Raw genomic sequence first — 17,382 nt, forward strand, 5'->3', positions numbered from 1 at the left:
CATCTCACAGGACTTGCCTTTTGTCTTTCCTCCAGCTTTTCCACAGATGATGACAATGATACAGAGGTAGAGGCCATTGAGGTGGACACAGAACTGAACCTGGTCACTGAGTGCTGGGTAGAGCCACAGAGTGGCCATGTCCACAGTACTGCTGAGAACTGGAAGCACCTCCATGGCTTGCCCTACCAGAAAATTCCTAAAGCGGTGAGTCCTTGAAAGGGGAGGGGCATGGGCTCTTTTGTGGAGGGAGAAGGGTTCCTTGTGAGTGCACCACAGCACTGCAGGTGAATATTGAGGGCCAGAAGAGATGGGAGTGCTGTTCACAGAAGAGCTTGACATTTCTAAAAGAGGAACGAGCCACTGGACATAAAAAGTTTCTGTATTGCAAGGCAGTGGATGCAATGCTGTTTTGGGATAGCTGGAAAAATACAAATTATTTTGTGAAGAGGGGAGCAAGCTGGACCAGAGCAGGGACTGCAGGCAGTCCTGCTAACACTACTCCTGAGCAAGGTGAAAACAGGCTAAAGGACTGGTGGAGAAGAAGGGAGCAATGAGTGAGAATAGGGCAAGTTAGGGGGCAGGATTATGGGTGTTTTCTCTCCTTGCTTTTAGACTGTTTTCTCCTGCATTTGGGGGTAATAATTCTGCTGCATACAGCTGAGCCTTGACTGCTTATTGCAGCTCTATCCCCGGGACCTTGCGTGCATTGCTACCATGCTGACCTTCGAGTACATCAGCCAGTTGTGCCAGAACAAGGAGTGGGTCTGCCCTCCTTCAGACACCAAAGCTGCTGAAGGTGAGTCCAGCATCCATGTCCTAGCAAGTTCCATGGAGCAAAGATAGCAAGGCTCTGAATGTCTCAGGACCTGTAGAGGTTTCTGGAAGGTGGAACAGGTATTTTGACAGCTTTTTAGACTGTGATGGCAGTGAGTCACTTTGTTGCACTTGTGCTAATCTGCCAGAGAAACGGCTTCATCCTGGGAAGGACAAAGAAGCACTGAAGCTTTCTGCCTAGGCTGGAGAGGTGATGAGGTGACCCTGCTTGAGCAGAGCTTGGTCCAGATGACCTTCCCTGGGAAGCAGGGATACATTGTGCCCACAGGCGTGTTACATTCCCACTTCTTATTGCAGATCCAGACATGGGGCCTGGTTTTCGAGTGCATGAGATCCCATTCCAGTTCAACCTCATGAAGCTGTTGCCCAGGTGCCAGCAGGTTGAAATGTTCTTCCTAATGCTGACAAAAGGTAGGTGTCTCTTCACCTGCTGCCTCCCCTTGTCCTCCCTCTGTGGCTGTGGGCACCCTGTTCCACGTGCTTGTCTCCCCGGGCAGTAGGTGGGAGCACTGCCATGGCTCTTTCAGTAGCTCTGTGCTGTTCTTCCTGACTCTGCAGCCCCAGGGCTGCCCAGCTGTATTGCTGTATTTCTTGGGATGATAATTTGGAGGAGTTGCTTTTGAAAACATTAAACTTAGACAGTTGCTCTGTGGTGGTAGTTTCTTGTCTGTACCCCTAGCATCTCCAGAATATTTATAGTAGCAGGGTGAGTCAGTGTGGGGTAACTAATGATGCTAAAACTCCAGGGCCTCCTCAACACCCTCCAAGTCAGCCTTGCAGAAATGCTGGGGGAAACTCCTGTTTGGAAGTGTTGCTTTGCAAAGGGCTGTCTCCTGGGGTCCTGGGCAGGTGGTGCCTGTGGAGATGCTGTCTCTGAAGCTGCCGTGGTTCTGTTTTGGAGCAGAGAATGAGGAGGTGACCAAGGACTCTTCGTTTGTGCCCAATGAAATGCTACTAAACCTCTTCCATGGCTGCCTGCAGCATGACCTCAGTGACCGGGAGATCCCCATGGCTGATGCTGATCATGTGGCTTTCATGGAGCAGGTTCTGCAACGGGATCGTGATGGCCATCAACCCCCCTTCACGCTCCCAGTGATCAGAGGTAAGGACCAGGAGTGTGACAACAGTGACACCAGGAACTGTGAGGTATTTCAGGAGCCTTGCTTTCAAATCTCATCCTCAGCTGGTGTTTCTCAGGTTGGTTTCTCTGTGCTCCATTTCAGAAGAAAACCTGAAAGCTTCTGGCACCCTGGAGCAACAGGATACTTCTGCATTCTATCATGTTGTTGGCAGCAATGGCACCAGGGATATGACTGGCTCCACAAGTACTCTGCAGGTACTGCTGTGCTGCTGTCCTTCTCCTGAGCCCCTTCAGAATGCAAGGCAGCAGCTGTTAAAGAGTAGGAGAGATAGAATGGCTGAGAAAGATTGAAAGGTGGCTGGTTTTCCCCACATTTGGCAGCAGTTTAAGCTGGAGCCTGTGGCTGAAGTCAGGCAGGAATCTGGAAGGTGTGTGGATAGTTGCACTCACCATTGGCTTAGCCTGTTACAGCTGTGCCTGTTACTGATGCTGTGCCACACATTGCTCAGAAACCATGGGCAATCACTGCCTGGAGGTCAGAACCAGCCCCAGCAAGGCTGGCTAAGATATCTTAATTGTGCTGTTCTTCCTGGAGCCAGGCTGCTCCTGGAATGTGCAGGGCTGACCTTTCAGCACTGTGCCAACCAGCACTCATGGAAGAACTTGCTCTGTGTAGTTGCTGTGTGCTGAGTTTATCCAACTTCTGCTCTTTCCTCAGAGCCTTGGCAACACAGAGCTGCCTGAGGATGACGTGACACTGAGTGACACGACGGGGCCCTTTCCCCCTCAGTGGCGATGTTATGCCAAGCTGGTCAACCCACAGCATGTGTTCCTGACCTTCCTGCCAGCCACCTTCTCAGGTGAGGCAGCAGTGCCAAGCACCTCCTCAGGAAAACCGCAAAAACAGAATCAACTCTTGTAGGATGGAGAGAAAACTGAACAGCGGAGTTCAAACTCAGTCTTTTTGCACCATATGGCCAGGAATAGAATAGTGCAAAGTGCTGAATGTCCTGCTCTTCTCTCCTTGGACATGGTGCTGCACTCATAAGGTTTTTGAGTGATGTTGAGTTGTTTGCTAGCTGCAGCCATTGGTCTGGTTTTCCAAGGGGGTTGTTAATGAATGGAGTAAAAGGACTGCTAATGGCATGGTCAAGGAGAGTCCCTGCTTCTGGGTGTTGGCACTGGTCTGGCTTCCCCTGAGCCACTGGTGAAGGCTGCTAGGCTCTAGTGGAAGTAGTCTGTGAAGCTGCTTCTACACACAGAGAGGTAGCAGGGGCATCTGCTGTCTTGGGAATGTAGGTTGAAGGGTTAAGCTGTTCTCACTGGACAGAGGGTGATTTTATTTTGTTTTCTTCCAGATGTACAGAAGCTGATGGCTTGTGGGTTGGACAAACCTCCAAAAGATGAGAGTCGATCTGGAGAGGATCCCCTGGGACCTGTCTGTGCAGAGCGAGTCAGGGCTGAAGAAGGGGATGCTGCAGTGCCATTGCCTACCCTCAGCATAACACCAGCCCATGGTACCAACAGCACCTTGCTAAACTATTAGTAACCTTGCTATTCTTGAGCATACTGTTGAGCAGATAGAGGTAGGAGGAATCTGTCAACTCTTGCCTGTCCTGTCAGCTCCTGCCTGGCAGTCAGCAGAGTCAGGACAAGGGGCACAGTGATGTTCATGGGGAGATGAAGGAGTGTAATGTGAGTTGAGTGCCTGTGGCCCAAGGTTGGTTCCCAGTGGGCAAGGAGGTTGCAGGTAGATAGAAACTACTAGGAAAGGCAGTACTGGGCTGCACTGGAAAGTCAGTGACTCTCATGTCATGATCCAGACCGGCACTGTCAGCAGCACGTTGTCTTAAGGAGAAGGGCACAGGTCTGAGTTTTGTATGGGATTTTATTGCACAACCCTGGTGCAAGTCAGCCAGGCCTGCAATGGGGATAGAGGGTTGTGCTGCTGCAGGAAGTCGTGGTGGTGATGGTGAACAGTTATGGCTGCGAAGAAGGGGATCAGGGTGGCCAAAGCACTGGGTTGAGTGGCTGGGTGCTGGGTGAAGGAGAAGGACCCCTGAGGTTTGAGTGGTGAGAAGCTTGAAAAACCAATACCTTCCTGTAGGTGCTTCTGTGAGGGCTGTGATGCCTCAGACCAGGAGCCAGGAACCCATCAAACGCCCTTATCCGAGGACTGTTTCTTTTGCAGAAGGGAGCCGTGAGCCTGGAGAGCAGAGTGGCCCTTCACGGAGAGATATGCATATCTCCTTCTGTCGCCAGAGCTCCCAGTCTGAGCTGGGCGAGTGCCGCCGATTTCGCTGCCCCATTTACATCTACAGCTGCTCTTTGGAGCTCTTACGAGAGCAGCTTGTCAGCCCCCGGGCACACCGTCCTCCTCGGGACATCTTTTTCAGGTAATACCAACTATACTTGATTCCTGGACAAGAAACAGAGGAGTTTTCCTTGACAAGAGGCTGGCTCTTGGCTTGGCCTCTCTGCCTTGTAGCAACCACTACCTGTGTGTGCCCTCAGGCCCTGCTTTGCTGGTGTTAGAGATATTTGTAGTCTAAAACGTGCTTCGTTGGCACTAAAGGCTGTGGTTTGTCTTTTCCAGGTCCCAGTCTCTGGAACGTCCTCCAACTGCTGCTTGGCTGGACCACAAGCACAAGGAGTTGGTGAGTTACTGCACACTGCTGCAGGAGCACTCCCACCAGTGCTACGTGAAAGGTGAGCAGTGGTGCAATGGGACCTGAGGCAGGCTTGGGGTTGGGGCTGGACCCTGGATCTTCTTTTGAGAAAACAATGTCTCATTTTCTTTGTGATCTTACACTGAGCAAAGAGAGGAGTTGTGGGACTGATGTCCCACCAGGAGGGATTTAAAGATCCCTCTGTGCATTCCCTATGGGCCTTGCAGAGGCTGTTCCCAAACCTATGGAATGCTGTAATGGGGGATCCCTTCTTTGATGCTTTCCTCTCACCTTCAGGGTGACAGATCCCCTGGGCACTCTGGCATCACCCAAGCCCAGACTAACACATAGCATTAAGTGCCCTGGCCGACTCCTGTCTCCCAGCACCTGCACTGACTCCACTCTGTGCTGGGCCTTGGTGAAGATCCATACGTGGCTATTGCCTGACTCCCATTGCCTCACATCAAGCACCGTGTTTGACCTGTAGGGCTGTTCAAGAGCCTTCAGCAGTCACACAGCATCAGCTCCCAGGACCTGCTTACTGCCATGGACTACTGTGAGGAGCTGCTCCAAGAGATTGATATCACCAACTTCCTGCTGACGGTGTGCAGCCATGTCCGCTCATTCCGAGAGAGCCACCAGCATTTCCATACACACTCCAAGACAGCCAGCTTCCAAGTGGGCAGCATAGAGCAAGAAGAGGATCAGAGCTCTAGGGAACGAGGTGTCATGGTCTCTGAGTCAAGGTAAGGGCACAGTTCTGTTCTTAGCATTGGGCTAGGACAGATCTTTCTTCAAGCATCTTTTAACACCTGCTAGAAGGAATGCTGTAGGGCAGAGTCTAACAGAGCCACATGGAAGAGCAGATATTTCCAGTGAATACTCCACTAGGACTTCCTATTTTTTATAATCTCTGGTGACATCCATCCTTTCACTTTCTCTTATAATCCAGGCTCATTACTGTCCCATCTGGCCTGAGCTGGAGGGCAGTTTGTCTGCAAGTAAATCTTAGACTTGTTTCTGGAGAAATTATACATTTCCTACTGCTTGACTCATTTGAGTTTGATGTTGACTCTGATGAAAATGACAGCTTTGTTATCTTTTTCTAATTATTAGTGTCACTTTTTTTAATTAAAAAAATGCACAAGAGAAATACCAAGGCAGAATTGAAATATGCTTGATGATAAACTTCCGCCTTTCTATTCCTTACGGTATTTAAGAGGTATGTATCACCTCTGGAAACTTAAGGAAGGAAAAAAGTGCTATGCCTTAGTGTCTGTCAAAGAAACACTTTGGCCCTTTGTCCTCTGCACAGTTCCTTTATGTGCATTCACTAGCATTTGTTGGGAATCCCCAATCCTATTTCTTCTTATACTGTACATGGTTTTGAAGAACATTCAGTGTTTGAAAGGTCAGATGACTTCTTCAGGTACTACTTTCCCTGAGAAAAACTGTGGGAACTTTTTTTTGTGTGTAAGATACTACAAATCACCTATCCCAATGCAGGTTATATAAACTTTACTGAAGGATGTACAGCCTGTGATGTGTTGCACCCAGATCGCCATCTTTACCACTAATTTGGGTACCTGGGGAGTGCTTTGACCAGTCGACATCCCACTCCTTAGATTGCTTTTTCTGAGTTTTAGGGACTGATTCTGCCATGAAGCTGCTGAGTGACAACAGGCCTGAACTTTGTGCTCCTCTCTGTGCCACCAAGACACTGGGTGCTGGCACAGTGGTACTTGTTGTGAGGTGCCCTGGACTGGGTGTTGGTAGTTCAGATTGCTGCAGACCTGTCCCTGTACTCAACCATGTGTCTCTGTTTCCCAGGGAGGGTGTGTAGTGTGGTTTACAGACATGGCAGTGGGATCAGCATGGTTAAGCTACCTCAGGCCTGGCTTCAGACAGCCTGAGCCCTCATCTGGGCATGTGGGTGGCAGGTTTTCTGGGGCTGTGGGATTGGGTGGCGAGTCACATCGTGTTAACACAGGTGAGGTTTGGGTATCTGTGAGGTGAATGCTTGCAGGATAGAGAACACATACAGCAAGTCTGGTTTCTCAGTTTGACCTGTCTGACCTGTCCACAATCCTGTCAGTGTGGAAATGGAGGACTACAGTGAGCAGGACTCCCATAACGTTGCAAGCCCCACGGAGGAGCCAAAGAGCAGTGTGGGCACCAGCTGCTGTTCAGAGTTTCCCCTCTCGCTGCTGGAAATTGGACAGCCCTGCCAGGCACACCCAGACTTGCATAAAATTATCCAGGTGAGGAATGTGCAAGCTTGACCTGGCTCCAGCAGGAGGGTAGAGTAGGATGTCTGCTTCACACTTGGGATTTCTCTTTTAGGAAAAATTCCTGGAAATTGGAAGTTTACATTTCAAGCCAGTGCCATCAAATCCTCACTATTTCTTCTATTGCCCACCATCAGCCAAGAAAGAGGTAGGCATGGTGCTGCCCTGGTAGGCACCTAGTCCTTGTGGAGTAGCTTTGCTCGGTGTCAGTTCTGGATTTGAGGATGGCAGACTCGTGGGTAGACTTAGTCCGTGGGGTGCCCATCAACAGCCTGCTTCACTGCCTGGCATGGTTCTACTATCTGCCCTTTCTCTCTCTATCTCAGGAAGAGGCATCTCGGGATCCGGCAGACAGGAAAGGCAGTGAGGACATGGAGGGATCAGAGGCAGAACTGGCAGCTGAAGAAGGTAAAATTTGCTTGCTCTGTCTTGGAGAAGAAAACGTCTGTAGTCTTGCTGTGGTGGTGCCTTTCAGAGCTAGGCTGTGTCTGGTGGGGTCTTTGGAGATGTGGACCTGGTTTGCTAACAGGGAACCTATATCAACAGGAACTGTGTCTGGATGCTGCATTGCCACAGAGAGTGACCCAGAGCTGGAGGTGGAGTACCGTGAGAAGCTGGAGCATGAGTTCCCAGACACAGATTCCCTCTCAGACTCCAACACGGTGAACCAGGATGATGACTCCTTCAGCGTGCTGGGAGGGGATTCACTCAATGAGCAGGAGTTCCTGGAGCAGGAGATGCCCCCTCTCTTTGTGCACCTGACCTGCTCAGTGAAGCTGCGTAGCCAGCACAGCTCCATGCCTGTGCAGTCCCTGCCAACTTGTCTAGGTAAGAGCAATCCTTGGGGCTTCTTTCAGGTTCCTGCTGGGTGAGCAGCCCCTGGAACAAACATGCTGTGTTCTAATCAACAGTCACTCTGAAACAGCCCTCCCTGTGCAGAGCCCCAGGGGTCTGCCAGCATCAGACAAGGGCTTTTCCACCATGTCTCACACTTGCTATGTGGGATTAGTGATGGAGGGTTGAAAGGATCATGGAAGATGGTGGCCTTTTGGAGCCTGTCCAGGTGTGTGGGACAGACACCTCTTGCAGTCTCTGTACTTGCCACCAGGCTGTGTATGTGTGTAAGCAGAGATGTTTGTTGCTTGAGTCCCTTGGTCTGTGATCTCTCCTCAGGGGAAGTTCTGGGCTGCCTGGAAAGCTGCCAGGGCTTGAACACCATTGATCTGGGGGACCTCTGTGTGACCCTGGACATCTTTGTGCTGACACTGCCCCTGGAGATAGAAGTTGTGAACACAGACATTCTCCACAACAGGTAGGTGGAAAGAGGCCAAGTCACTCACCCACCCTCTGCCTTCCTTTCCCAGAAGGCCATTCTTGGCTCATTTCCATATGCTGAGACTCATGATTCTCCTCACAGAGCCTGCCACAGCCTTAAGAAAACTAAAATTTTTTCAAGATAGGCTCACCTTCTGTAGAGATCCTTTTTCCCTTCTCTGGAGCCAGTTTATCTAGTTCTGTGTCTGTTTATCCTCTCTGGCTCAAAAGCTGGTGCTCAGCCTGCTCTCTCTCCTGTGACAGATGCACCTCGGAGAGCAGCGTGTCCTTCACACGCTCTCCAGGGCAGCCGTCCTCTTTCCGCTCAGATGAGGATATCATGCACAACTTGGAACGGCTCCCGTCCACTGGAGATGAGAGGTATGGCACTGCAGGTGTGGTGAGCCCCTCACAGGTTCCCTTTGCTGCCTGTGGTGGCTGCATGAATCAGAGAGACTGGTTGATTCTTCATCTCCTCTCTCCTAGGCACCCCGCCCTTTCCAACCTCCCTGGAGTGCACAGGCAGGCTATAGAAGCCACTATGAATGAGGTAAGACAGACTTACCTCCTTCTTGCTTCCATCTGGAGCAATGTGGCCACAGCACACAGCTGCTGTTCCACACTTCCTAACCTGCTCCAAGCTGCAGCCTGTCAGCAGAACTATTAGCCTGTCACACAGGCTGTTAGCCTTGTGCACCCCAAAAGTGTGGGATTACCCTGACGAAATTCTTACTGCAGTTGGGGTGGGACAGGCAGAGCTCTCTTCTAAATGCCTTTTCTTAGGTATATTCAGGAGATGAGGGATGTGGGTGATGAGAAAGGCTGCCTTCATCCTGTTGGGACTTGTATGAGAATTGGGGCAGCCTTGCAAATGCAGGTCACCTAGGTCTTCCTCTGTGTCCTTGCTCTGCTCAGATTCGCTGGCTCCTGGACGATGAGATCGTGTCAGCACTGCGTCACTCACAGGTCATCAGCACCTCCATCCTGCACCGAGTGGCCACCCACATCTATAACTCCAAGGGCCGGCCCAGCTGCCACAGCGAGGTCGTGCTGCTCCAATTTGTCTTTGGGCCTGAGCACTCTCTGGAGAAGTTCAAGGAGGTAAAGAGAAAGCCCCGAGGCAACGTCATACGCCTTGCTGGCAGGATGCTTATTCTTCCCTGTATTGCAGGAGTTCAGAAGAATGACTCTGCCAGGCTATGTGCTTAACGCAGAGGGCAACGACTACCACTACGTCTCCATCAGCCGCCTGCACTCCAGGAGGGCAGCTCCAGACCCTTCAGGGTCACCCTGCTTGCAGCAGCCAGCTGAAGGGCAGCCCAGGACAGCCCTGGGCCAGGCAGGCCAGGAGGGGAGCAGTGAAACGGAGGCAGAGGGCTCGGAACTGTTACACCACACAGGCTGTGTCCTCCCAGAAGAAGCCCGGGATCTCTGGGAGTGGCCAGAGAGTGAGACACGCACTGTGCCAGACACAGGAAACCCTGCAGGTGGAGGCAGCCACACACAGAGTGAGGTGAGAAACCCTGGGTGGTCTGTAGGTGGGAAGGTGTGGGACACTGGTAACAGAAGGTAGAAGAATGCAGGAGGGTGATGGGACTTTTTTTAGTGCCTGTTTTTCTGGTCATTTTGTGCAGGTTCCAGGAGACATGTTGAGACTTGAACAAAGCAGAGCACCAGGCCATGACTCCCTGGAAGAGGCAGCTCCAGAGACAACCATACAGTCATTGCCATCCTCATCCTCTGAAAAGGGAAACAGTGAGAAATCACCGTTGGTGACACCATCTGCAGCAAGCCTGACTGACTCTGTGACACAGGGCAGGGAAGGTAGGAGCTGCAAACATGGGCAGGATGTACCTCAGCCTTAGAAACTTTTAAGAGAAGAACCCAGTTCTGGCTGTGGCATGCATAATGTGACTGCTACTCCTGTTCCAATCCCTAAATACCAGAATTGGTACCCAGGACCGTTGGTCTCTTCCTTGCCAGGATGCTGGCAATTCAGTGCTTAACAGCACCTGGGGTGCAGCTGTGCTGCTGCACTGATATCCCTAGTGACATGCAGTCCCTGGTGACTTCAGTGATGGCTGTGAGAGCCCCACTCCCCAGCACTGCCTCCCCATGGCAGGCACTACCTGATTGTCCTGTGGTGTGATGTTTCTCCAGCACATGGGACGTGTGAAGGGGCTTAGCAAAGACTTCCATGATCAAACCCCTGTTCCCCTTGCAGGCTCCAGCAAGCAGCGTCCCAGCCGCGTGCAGAGCCTCGTGTCGAGCCAGGGCAGCATGGACTCTGACCATCTGGGTGAGTCTGCTGGGCCAGGGGGGACCAACAGTGTGCAACCAGACACTGGTAGTGACACAGGAGTGCGGAGGTGCGGTGGGACTGTGTGCCTGGGCTGGGGTGAGCCCTGAGGGCAGGGCTTGTGAGTGGCTGTGGTGCCCAAGGAGGAGGCCTGGGACTGAAGTGAGGATACCTTGCAGGTTACGATGGGGGAAGCAGTGACTCAGAGTATGAGGAAGCGCTGATGAGCGACCAGGAGCCCAGGTGTCCCCTTATGCCAGATTTCTGGCTCATCATAAAAATCCATCAGGACCGAGTGGAGGTGTATTACCACACACGGTAAGGAGGGTCCCCTGTCTGACACTGCCTCTCTGTACTGTGACCTTGTGGCCACTCACTCATCTCTGGACAGGATCTCCTCCCTGCCCAGTGTGAGTGGGAAAATGCAGGACTAGACTCTGTAAGGGGAAAACTGCTACTCTTTCCCACTGCGTTCCTGCTCCCACCACACAAGGGCAGGCACTGTCCAGGTGCCCTGCTGACCCCATTCTCCCTTTCTTCATAAAGCAGCCTGAGTGTGGAGAAGGCAGCATCAGCAGAGTCAGAAGAGGAGCAACCAGGGGAATGCCAGAGTCTCAACCAAGTGGTGGTAAAGAAGATCAGTGAAATCTGCAGGGTTGTCAATCAGGTAACAAATCTGCAGGGGGCACAAACAGAGTTGCCAGTCATGAGATGGCTTAAATTAGGAGGGACCTCTGCAAGTTGTCTGGTCTGGGCTCAGCTCGAAGGAGGTCCTGGGGAGCCAGTTCAACTGGTGAAACCCCAGGTTGGGAGTCAAAGGAAAAGGGATTCAGTCTGGCCCTAAGCCCTTCTTGCTGTCTTCTGCGGCTGTGCAAGCAACAGAACCAATCTTTCCTCATCCTTTGCAGCGCTTGCTGCTGCAGGACCTGCATGACAGCCACATATGCAACTCATTACTGGTGGCAGAAAGTGAGGAGGACATCTGGAAGAGTGAAACGCCCTATACTTCATACAGGCAGCGTGTCATGCCCACAGATGGTATGAATATTCCCTTGGCCGTGTCTCAGTGGCAGTGCTACTACCTGCCCATGGGTGCCTAAGAAGATGTCAGCTTCCATGCTATGGCCCCAGCTATGTCCTGTGTTCTTTATAGATTACTCTGTAGAGGAGAGCTACCAGCCCCGGGACTATCTGGCTGCCACCATGCAGTTCATGCCAGGGCACTTTGCTTGTGACGTGGTGTGGAGCACACTCATCCACGTGCATTCACGCCTCAAGATGGGCCCCAACATGGGGGTCTCGCGAGGTACGTACAACCTAGGTTCCCCCTCGTTTTGCATGTCAAGAGTCTGGCTTCTGGCTGGATTGGCACAGCAGAGAAGGGTATGTGGGATAGCTAACGTCCCACATTGCCCACAGCTATCCAGGCACTTCGCTCGGTGCTCAACGCCTTCTCTGTGGTGAACAGGAAGAATATGTTTGTCTACCAGGAACGTGCCACTAAATCTGTTTTCTACCTCCGGTAAGAAGCCAGCATGACTTGTTGGCCTGACCCTGTCCTGCTGTGTGTGTTACACCAGACTGAGAGCTCTTTGGGGCAGAAAGTGTCTGCCCAGCCTCAGGGACCATGTTGTGACCCAAGCAGCAAATATCTCATCTCTGATGAGTCAGAGTCACATCAAGCCAAGCTCTTCTTGCTCTGCCTGTGCTAAGTCGTGACACTGAAGGGAAAAAGATGGTTTTTTTGAAGGAGCCAGAGAGCAGTTTTGCCACTCCATATCCTAAGGACTAGTCCCCAGAAAGTGCACAGGGGAGAGCAAGGAAGATGCGGATCTTCTGTGGATGTATGATGCTGTTGTCTTTGGGAATGGAGGCTGACATGCCCTTCTCCTGTATTCAGGCTGACTGAAACCACCAACAGTGGGAAGGTGTGGGAAGCAGAGAGCAACCTTAGTCCAGCATCTCGCTCGCTGGCACTGACACGCAGCCAGGAACCCATTTACACTGAGGATCTAATGGTGAGTCTGCTGCTCTCTGGGAGTGCATGGGGGTGCTCACGGTCGTGGGAGGGGAGGGAACTCAGTAGCTCGAGGAACCCAGATTATATGTAGGATAAAACTTATATTGGAGATTTGTGGAGTGGGGCAGCAGTGGGTGGCTTCTGCCTGCCCTTGCTGACAGCCTGGGACAGTGATGGATCTAGAATTCATATGGAAACTGGTTTTGCTTCTCCAGGGTTCTCGTTCCTCTCTGGACACAGCCTCGTGCCGTAGTGTGGACTCTGCCCGCCCTGTGGGACAGATAGACAGGCACATCCAGCTGATGGTCCATGGTGTTGCCCCAGCAGGTAAGTGTAACAGAATCTGGCAGCAGACTGGCTGTGCTGATGTAAAGCAGAGGAATAGAGTTCTGCTTCCTGTCCTCTTTGCTCGAAGAACAGAGGAAGTATCTCTCTCCTGAACAAGCTGCTCTTCTTTAGCCCAGACCTGCTCTCTGTTCTGTGTGGGTGAAAATGTAAGGAAAAGATCCACAGCCCACAATGAAACCTCCTGCAGACTAGGTGGCGTATGCCAACTTTCCCTATGCAGGAGTGCATTTGTCTTTGCCTACTACACCAGCAGTCTTTTACGATCATGAACCAATAGAAAAAGATATCTGAAGAAATTGATGGTGGGGAAAGTCATGTTCCCTGTGGGAAGTGAGTATGAGGGTGGTACATCCTGAATAGGGAGGGAGGGATGGCTCTGGCCATTCTTACTGGATGAGGTGAAAAAGCTGCTTGTACCTCTGCTTACTTGTCAGGGCCCGAGATCACAGACGAGCTGGTGAAGGTGCTGCGCAGGCGCCTGGATGAGGCCACCCTGGATATCATCACTGTGATGCTGGTGCGGAACTGCAAGCTGACCCCAGCAGATGTGGAGGTACCTCACTGCTTATCTGCTCTGGTCATCCCAGAGACCAGAACACTCTCCTACATTTTGACCTCTCTCAGCCTCTCCTGCCCTAAGGAAGACCAGGACAATTTGCTGCATCCTGTTCCCTGCTGCAGTGCTTGGTCAGGCTGGTGTTCACTGAGATATATACTGTGTGGGTGCCAGTGTAGGTGGGAGATCCCCTTTGCTGGGTTTGCAGCATGGTAGGGCTTCCCTGTGAGTACCTCTGGAATGTCTACCCACATCTTGGTGCTGTCCTGTGCAGGGCCAGGAGCTGGACTTCGATGATCCTTGTGGGTCCCTTCCAACTCAGGATGTTCTGTCTCAGGGCACTGTGTATGGGTTCTGCCCACCACACTCGCCCTTTGCAGAGCCAGTTGGCATAATTTGTGTCAGTATTAGAGCCCCAGGGCATCCTGCTAGTCCCAGCTGAGTTTTAAAACCTTCTGTGTGCAGTTTATCCAGCCCCCTGGGACACCACCCACAGAGGTCCTGCAGTTCACGCTGCCGCCTTCGGCCCTGCCCTGGCTGCACGCCGTGGCCTATTACCTGCGCCAGAACCTGCTCATCTTCCTGCACACCCCCAAGTACACAGACAGCAACGTGGAGCACCACTTCAAGGTGAGGAGGGCTGGGAGTTGGGACAGCAGTCTGCCCAGCCTCTACCTTTTGCCAGAGGCATTTGTTTTGGCAGCCTAGACACCGTGTTCCCAGCTCTGCCATGTAGGGTTAGGGAGAACCTGACACTAAATCTTGAAGCCTGGGGGAGTTTTACAGGGCTGAGCACATCCTGATTAGCCTGGACAGGCCTTGCTTTCATACAAGCGATCACTTCCTGTGCAAAAAGCAGCAACCACAAAGCTCATGCCCACAGTCATCTCCCAGGAGCATGGGAGATCATCGCCTTTTAAAGCTGGACTTGGCTCCTTGCATGGTTCCCTCAGATCTAAGGACTGAAACATCAGGAATCATAAAAATTTGGGAGCAATTACCTACTCCTCAGCATGGCCATAGCAAAGATAGAGGATGAGGCCAGATGTATAGTGCCACATAACTCTGCAGAGAGCTGTAAGGGGTTTCCTTCACCCCAACAGTGGCAAAGGCTGTGTTGGCAAGTGTTTCGAGTAGGTCTGGATTTGCTTGCTGCAGGTCTGGGGATGAGCTGTGCACGTACATGGGCCTCTGCTTCCAGTTAAGGCAAGTTCCCTAATCTCTGTCAGTATTCCTCCTTGTTCTCCTTAGCATTACTTCAACCACAACGGGAGCATCCCTGACCAGGATCTCTATCTGTACAACAAGCCAGGTGGCCAAGGCACTGGTGGAAAAGGTATCGTGCTCAACTCTTCTGAAACAGGGTGTGGGGCTGTGCCCTGGGGAGCTGCTTCCCATGCTAGAGAGTTATGAGTGACTGAGGAGGGCCAGTGCTGTGGTTGTGTGTTCCTCTGATGGCTGGAAGGTGGGTGAGGTGCGTGCCTGAGGGACTGCAAACCTCTGTGTGTGTGGTGGAACAAACTAAGGCCTCCCGCAGAGCAACTTGCTAAACTTGACCTGCTGCTGCAGGAAGCAGCTCTAGGTTGCAGTAACTGTGGGGCAAGACACAATGACACCTCCATGTGGAGCACAGAGAATCCATGGGCTGGAGGGGACAGGGAGCAGGGACAGTTGTTGCAGGAGCCTTGCTGCAGAGGGAAAGCAGGCAGCGTGTAACTGAACATGGGCTGTGTGGCGATGTTCTTGCTCTTTTCTCTGGAATGCTGGAAGAGGGATTGGATAGGACCCATCCTGCAGCAGGCTGTCATGTCATTTTTTGCCCAGGCCATGTGTCTGTCACCTGGCCATTGTGTGTCTTGTGCCCTTCGTGCACTGTTTGAATGTTCTTCTGTTGTGTAGGTACCATGTCGGACCTTGTGCAGCACCTTTTTCCACTCTCCCACTTCCAAGGTAGCACCTGTGGCTCCAAGTTTTACTCTGGGTCCCTTTCCCATGCAGCTCCCTGGCCCTTCTGGTCCCTGCTGTTCTTGTTTTCCTTGTGTTGTGGCTTCAGCTCTGACTCCTCCGTGTGTTTGTGTGTGTGTGTCCATTTAGCTGAGCCTTCTATTTCTTGCTGGCTGGATAAATGAGCAAACAGAACCTGCTGCCCTGAGGTGGCAGCTCTGCTATTCCCAACTGCTGGGGGTCTGTGTGCTGCCCTGTTAACTTGCAAGCAGTGACCTCCAAAGTACTGCATCATTTTTCCCACAGGTCCAAAGAGGCATCTCTTCCCTGAGGAAGACAAATCATAGTGTTTCAGCTGCCATGGCACCTGAGTGTTGGCTTAGTCAGTTAAGGGGCTTTGAAAGGGAGTAGGAACACCCAGGGTTACAGTGTGAGGTTTGGACCTCACAGCTGCTTCCATGCTGCTGCTTCCCTGGTGCCCTTGCCGTTGAGCTGGGCCATGGGCAGTCAGCTCTTGTTTGTTGCTCTTTCTCCTGTGTGGCCCAGGGCTCATGACATGTGGGCTGTGAAGCAGGAACCACAGTGCTGGTCTGCATCTCTGAACTGTCCTGGTGTGTGTGTGTAGGGCTCAGCATAGAGAGGCGCCAGGCAGGGTCTGAATTTTTCTCTGCAGTGACTCCAGGCTAATACCAGACATCAGCCTGCCTTGTCCCCAGTCCTGCTGTTGGAGTGCATGGGGAAGCACCTGATCTTGTTCAGGTGTACAGTGAGGAGGGGCCTGTGAATGTTTTCTGCGACAAGGTGTCATGTCTGCAGGGACTCGAGGTTCTTCACAACCCGGAAAGGGCTGCTGAAGAGTATCTGGGCTCTGTACTCTGCCCCTTAAGAGGACAGGGATGGTGAGCCCCATCCTGGATCAATCTGCATAAAGGTCCTCCTGGTGCAAATGGAGATACTTTCCTCTTGCATATGGGACTGGACAACCCAGGAATCTCCTGCAGGACAAGGCAAAATCTGCTGTGATTCTACAGGAGTAAGATTCTCGGAATGATGGGGACACCCTGTGCCAAATGCTGTGCTTCTTACCCTGGCTCCCCACAGGCACAGCCACCCTCTGCTTCCCTGGCTGCTTCCCCTCCTGTGGGCCCTGCCTGCCATGTGACACTGTGAAACTTAAGGGGACATGACGATCCCAGCTGTGGGGTGGCAAGGCTGTAGGCAGGCATTGTAGAGGTGTACTTGGTGCTGGGCTGATGGAGGCTATCTTGGGCCTTGCCCTGCAGGAATCGCGTGCATCGCACTGACATTTGTGGATGAGCATGGCAGCCCCACTTTGCTGCCCCATGGGGAGAGGCCTGACCCTCTGAAGCTGCTTTCCTTCTCACCCATCGTGGGCCTGCTGCAGGACACGGACTTTGAGAGCCTCACTGCAGTCAGCAGACACCAGCCAGGGGCTGACACCCTGCCTTCAGGTAGGCAGTGAAACAGGCCGCCCATCACCTGCTACCTCCACATCCCCTGGGGCACCTAGGAGGGCTGGTGAAGGCAGGGTTGCAGAGCCACACAGGACTTACCCTTTCCCCACAGAACCCTGCGTGCTGGTACGCCTGGATATCTGGGAGAAGGGCAACATCAGCCTGCTGCAGCTGTCGGAGAAGCTGCGCGGGGCCCTGCGTCACGCGCTCTGCGACGCCGTCATGGAGTTCCTTGTGCTGCCAGCCCCGCTCTGCGTGGAAGCCGCCTGCCCCCTGAGTCCTTCAGACTTAGAGGACCTGAGTTCTGCGGGTGAGAGCCCAGCCAGGATGGCCCTCTTGAGCCTCCAGCCAGCCTTGCTCCTCCTGCCTGGCCTACAGAAGCTTGTCTGTGCTGGGGGGAATCAGGTGGGCAGGCCGGGAGGAAGGAAGCTGCTCTCCCCTCTGCAAACTGTGCTGTGTGATGTCTTGGGGAAGAACCATCACAAACATTAGTGTTGCAAGAGGTATAATCTGCTCCCCAAGACTGAATCCACTTTGCTGGATGTTACTGAGGG

The 17,382-nt window shown here is 52.4% G+C and overlaps 1 protein-coding gene across 6 annotated transcripts in view; it reads left to right on the forward strand.

The window, feature by feature from the left end:
• Window positions 1-17,382, forward strand: part of SZT2 (SZT2 subunit of KICSTOR complex) — a 54,493-nt gene that overhangs the window by 20,306 nt on the left and 16,805 nt on the right. For 3 of the 6 annotated variants that reach the window (XM_051796927.1, XM_051796891.1, XM_051796919.1), the window contains exons 19-51: window positions 36-204; window positions 682-796; window positions 1,132-1,245; window positions 1,736-1,936; window positions 2,058-2,170; window positions 2,634-2,775; window positions 3,274-3,432; window positions 4,107-4,311; window positions 4,512-4,624; window positions 5,072-5,330; window positions 6,680-6,845; window positions 6,928-7,020; window positions 7,199-7,280; window positions 7,419-7,700; window positions 8,046-8,184; window positions 8,451-8,567; window positions 8,673-8,736; window positions 9,102-9,287; window positions 9,358-9,699; window positions 9,821-10,010; window positions 10,411-10,485; window positions 10,665-10,803; window positions 11,032-11,152; window positions 11,394-11,523; window positions 11,639-11,791; window positions 11,905-12,007; window positions 12,386-12,503; window positions 12,721-12,832; window positions 13,288-13,406; window positions 13,875-14,039; window positions 14,661-14,745; window positions 16,637-16,825; window positions 16,941-17,138. In XM_051796927.1, the coding sequence (XP_051652887.1) occupies window positions 36-204; window positions 682-796; window positions 1,132-1,245; window positions 1,736-1,936; window positions 2,058-2,170; window positions 2,634-2,775; window positions 3,274-3,432; window positions 4,107-4,311; window positions 4,512-4,624; window positions 5,072-5,330; window positions 6,680-6,845; window positions 6,928-7,020; window positions 7,199-7,280; window positions 7,419-7,700; window positions 8,046-8,184; window positions 8,451-8,567; window positions 8,673-8,736; window positions 9,102-9,287; window positions 9,358-9,699; window positions 9,821-10,010; window positions 10,411-10,485; window positions 10,665-10,803; window positions 11,032-11,152; window positions 11,394-11,523; window positions 11,639-11,791; window positions 11,905-12,007; window positions 12,386-12,503; window positions 12,721-12,832; window positions 13,288-13,406; window positions 13,875-14,039; window positions 14,661-14,745; window positions 16,637-16,825; window positions 16,941-17,138 (4,958 nt within the window). The remainder of the gene's footprint in view (window positions 1-35; window positions 205-681; window positions 797-1,131; window positions 1,246-1,735; window positions 1,937-2,057; window positions 2,171-2,633; window positions 2,776-3,273; window positions 3,433-4,106; window positions 4,312-4,511; window positions 4,625-5,071; window positions 5,331-6,679; window positions 6,846-6,927; window positions 7,021-7,198; window positions 7,281-7,418; window positions 7,701-8,045; window positions 8,185-8,450; window positions 8,568-8,672; window positions 8,737-9,101; window positions 9,288-9,357; window positions 9,700-9,820; window positions 10,011-10,410; window positions 10,486-10,664; window positions 10,804-11,031; window positions 11,153-11,393; window positions 11,524-11,638; window positions 11,792-11,904; window positions 12,008-12,385; window positions 12,504-12,720; window positions 12,833-13,287; window positions 13,407-13,874; window positions 14,040-14,660; window positions 14,746-16,636; window positions 16,826-16,940; window positions 17,139-17,382) is intronic. The other 3 variants (XM_051796911.1, XM_051796900.1, XM_051796933.1) reach the window with 3 other exon arrangements.

Source organism: Manacus candei, unplaced genomic scaffold, assembly GCF_025592945.1.
Source record: "Manacus candei isolate 608988 ecotype Guabito, Panama unplaced genomic scaffold, ASM2559294v1 h1tg000005l, whole genome shotgun sequence".
In the NCBI taxonomy this organism is placed as follows: Eukaryota; Metazoa; Chordata; class Aves; order Passeriformes; family Pipridae; genus Manacus; species Manacus candei.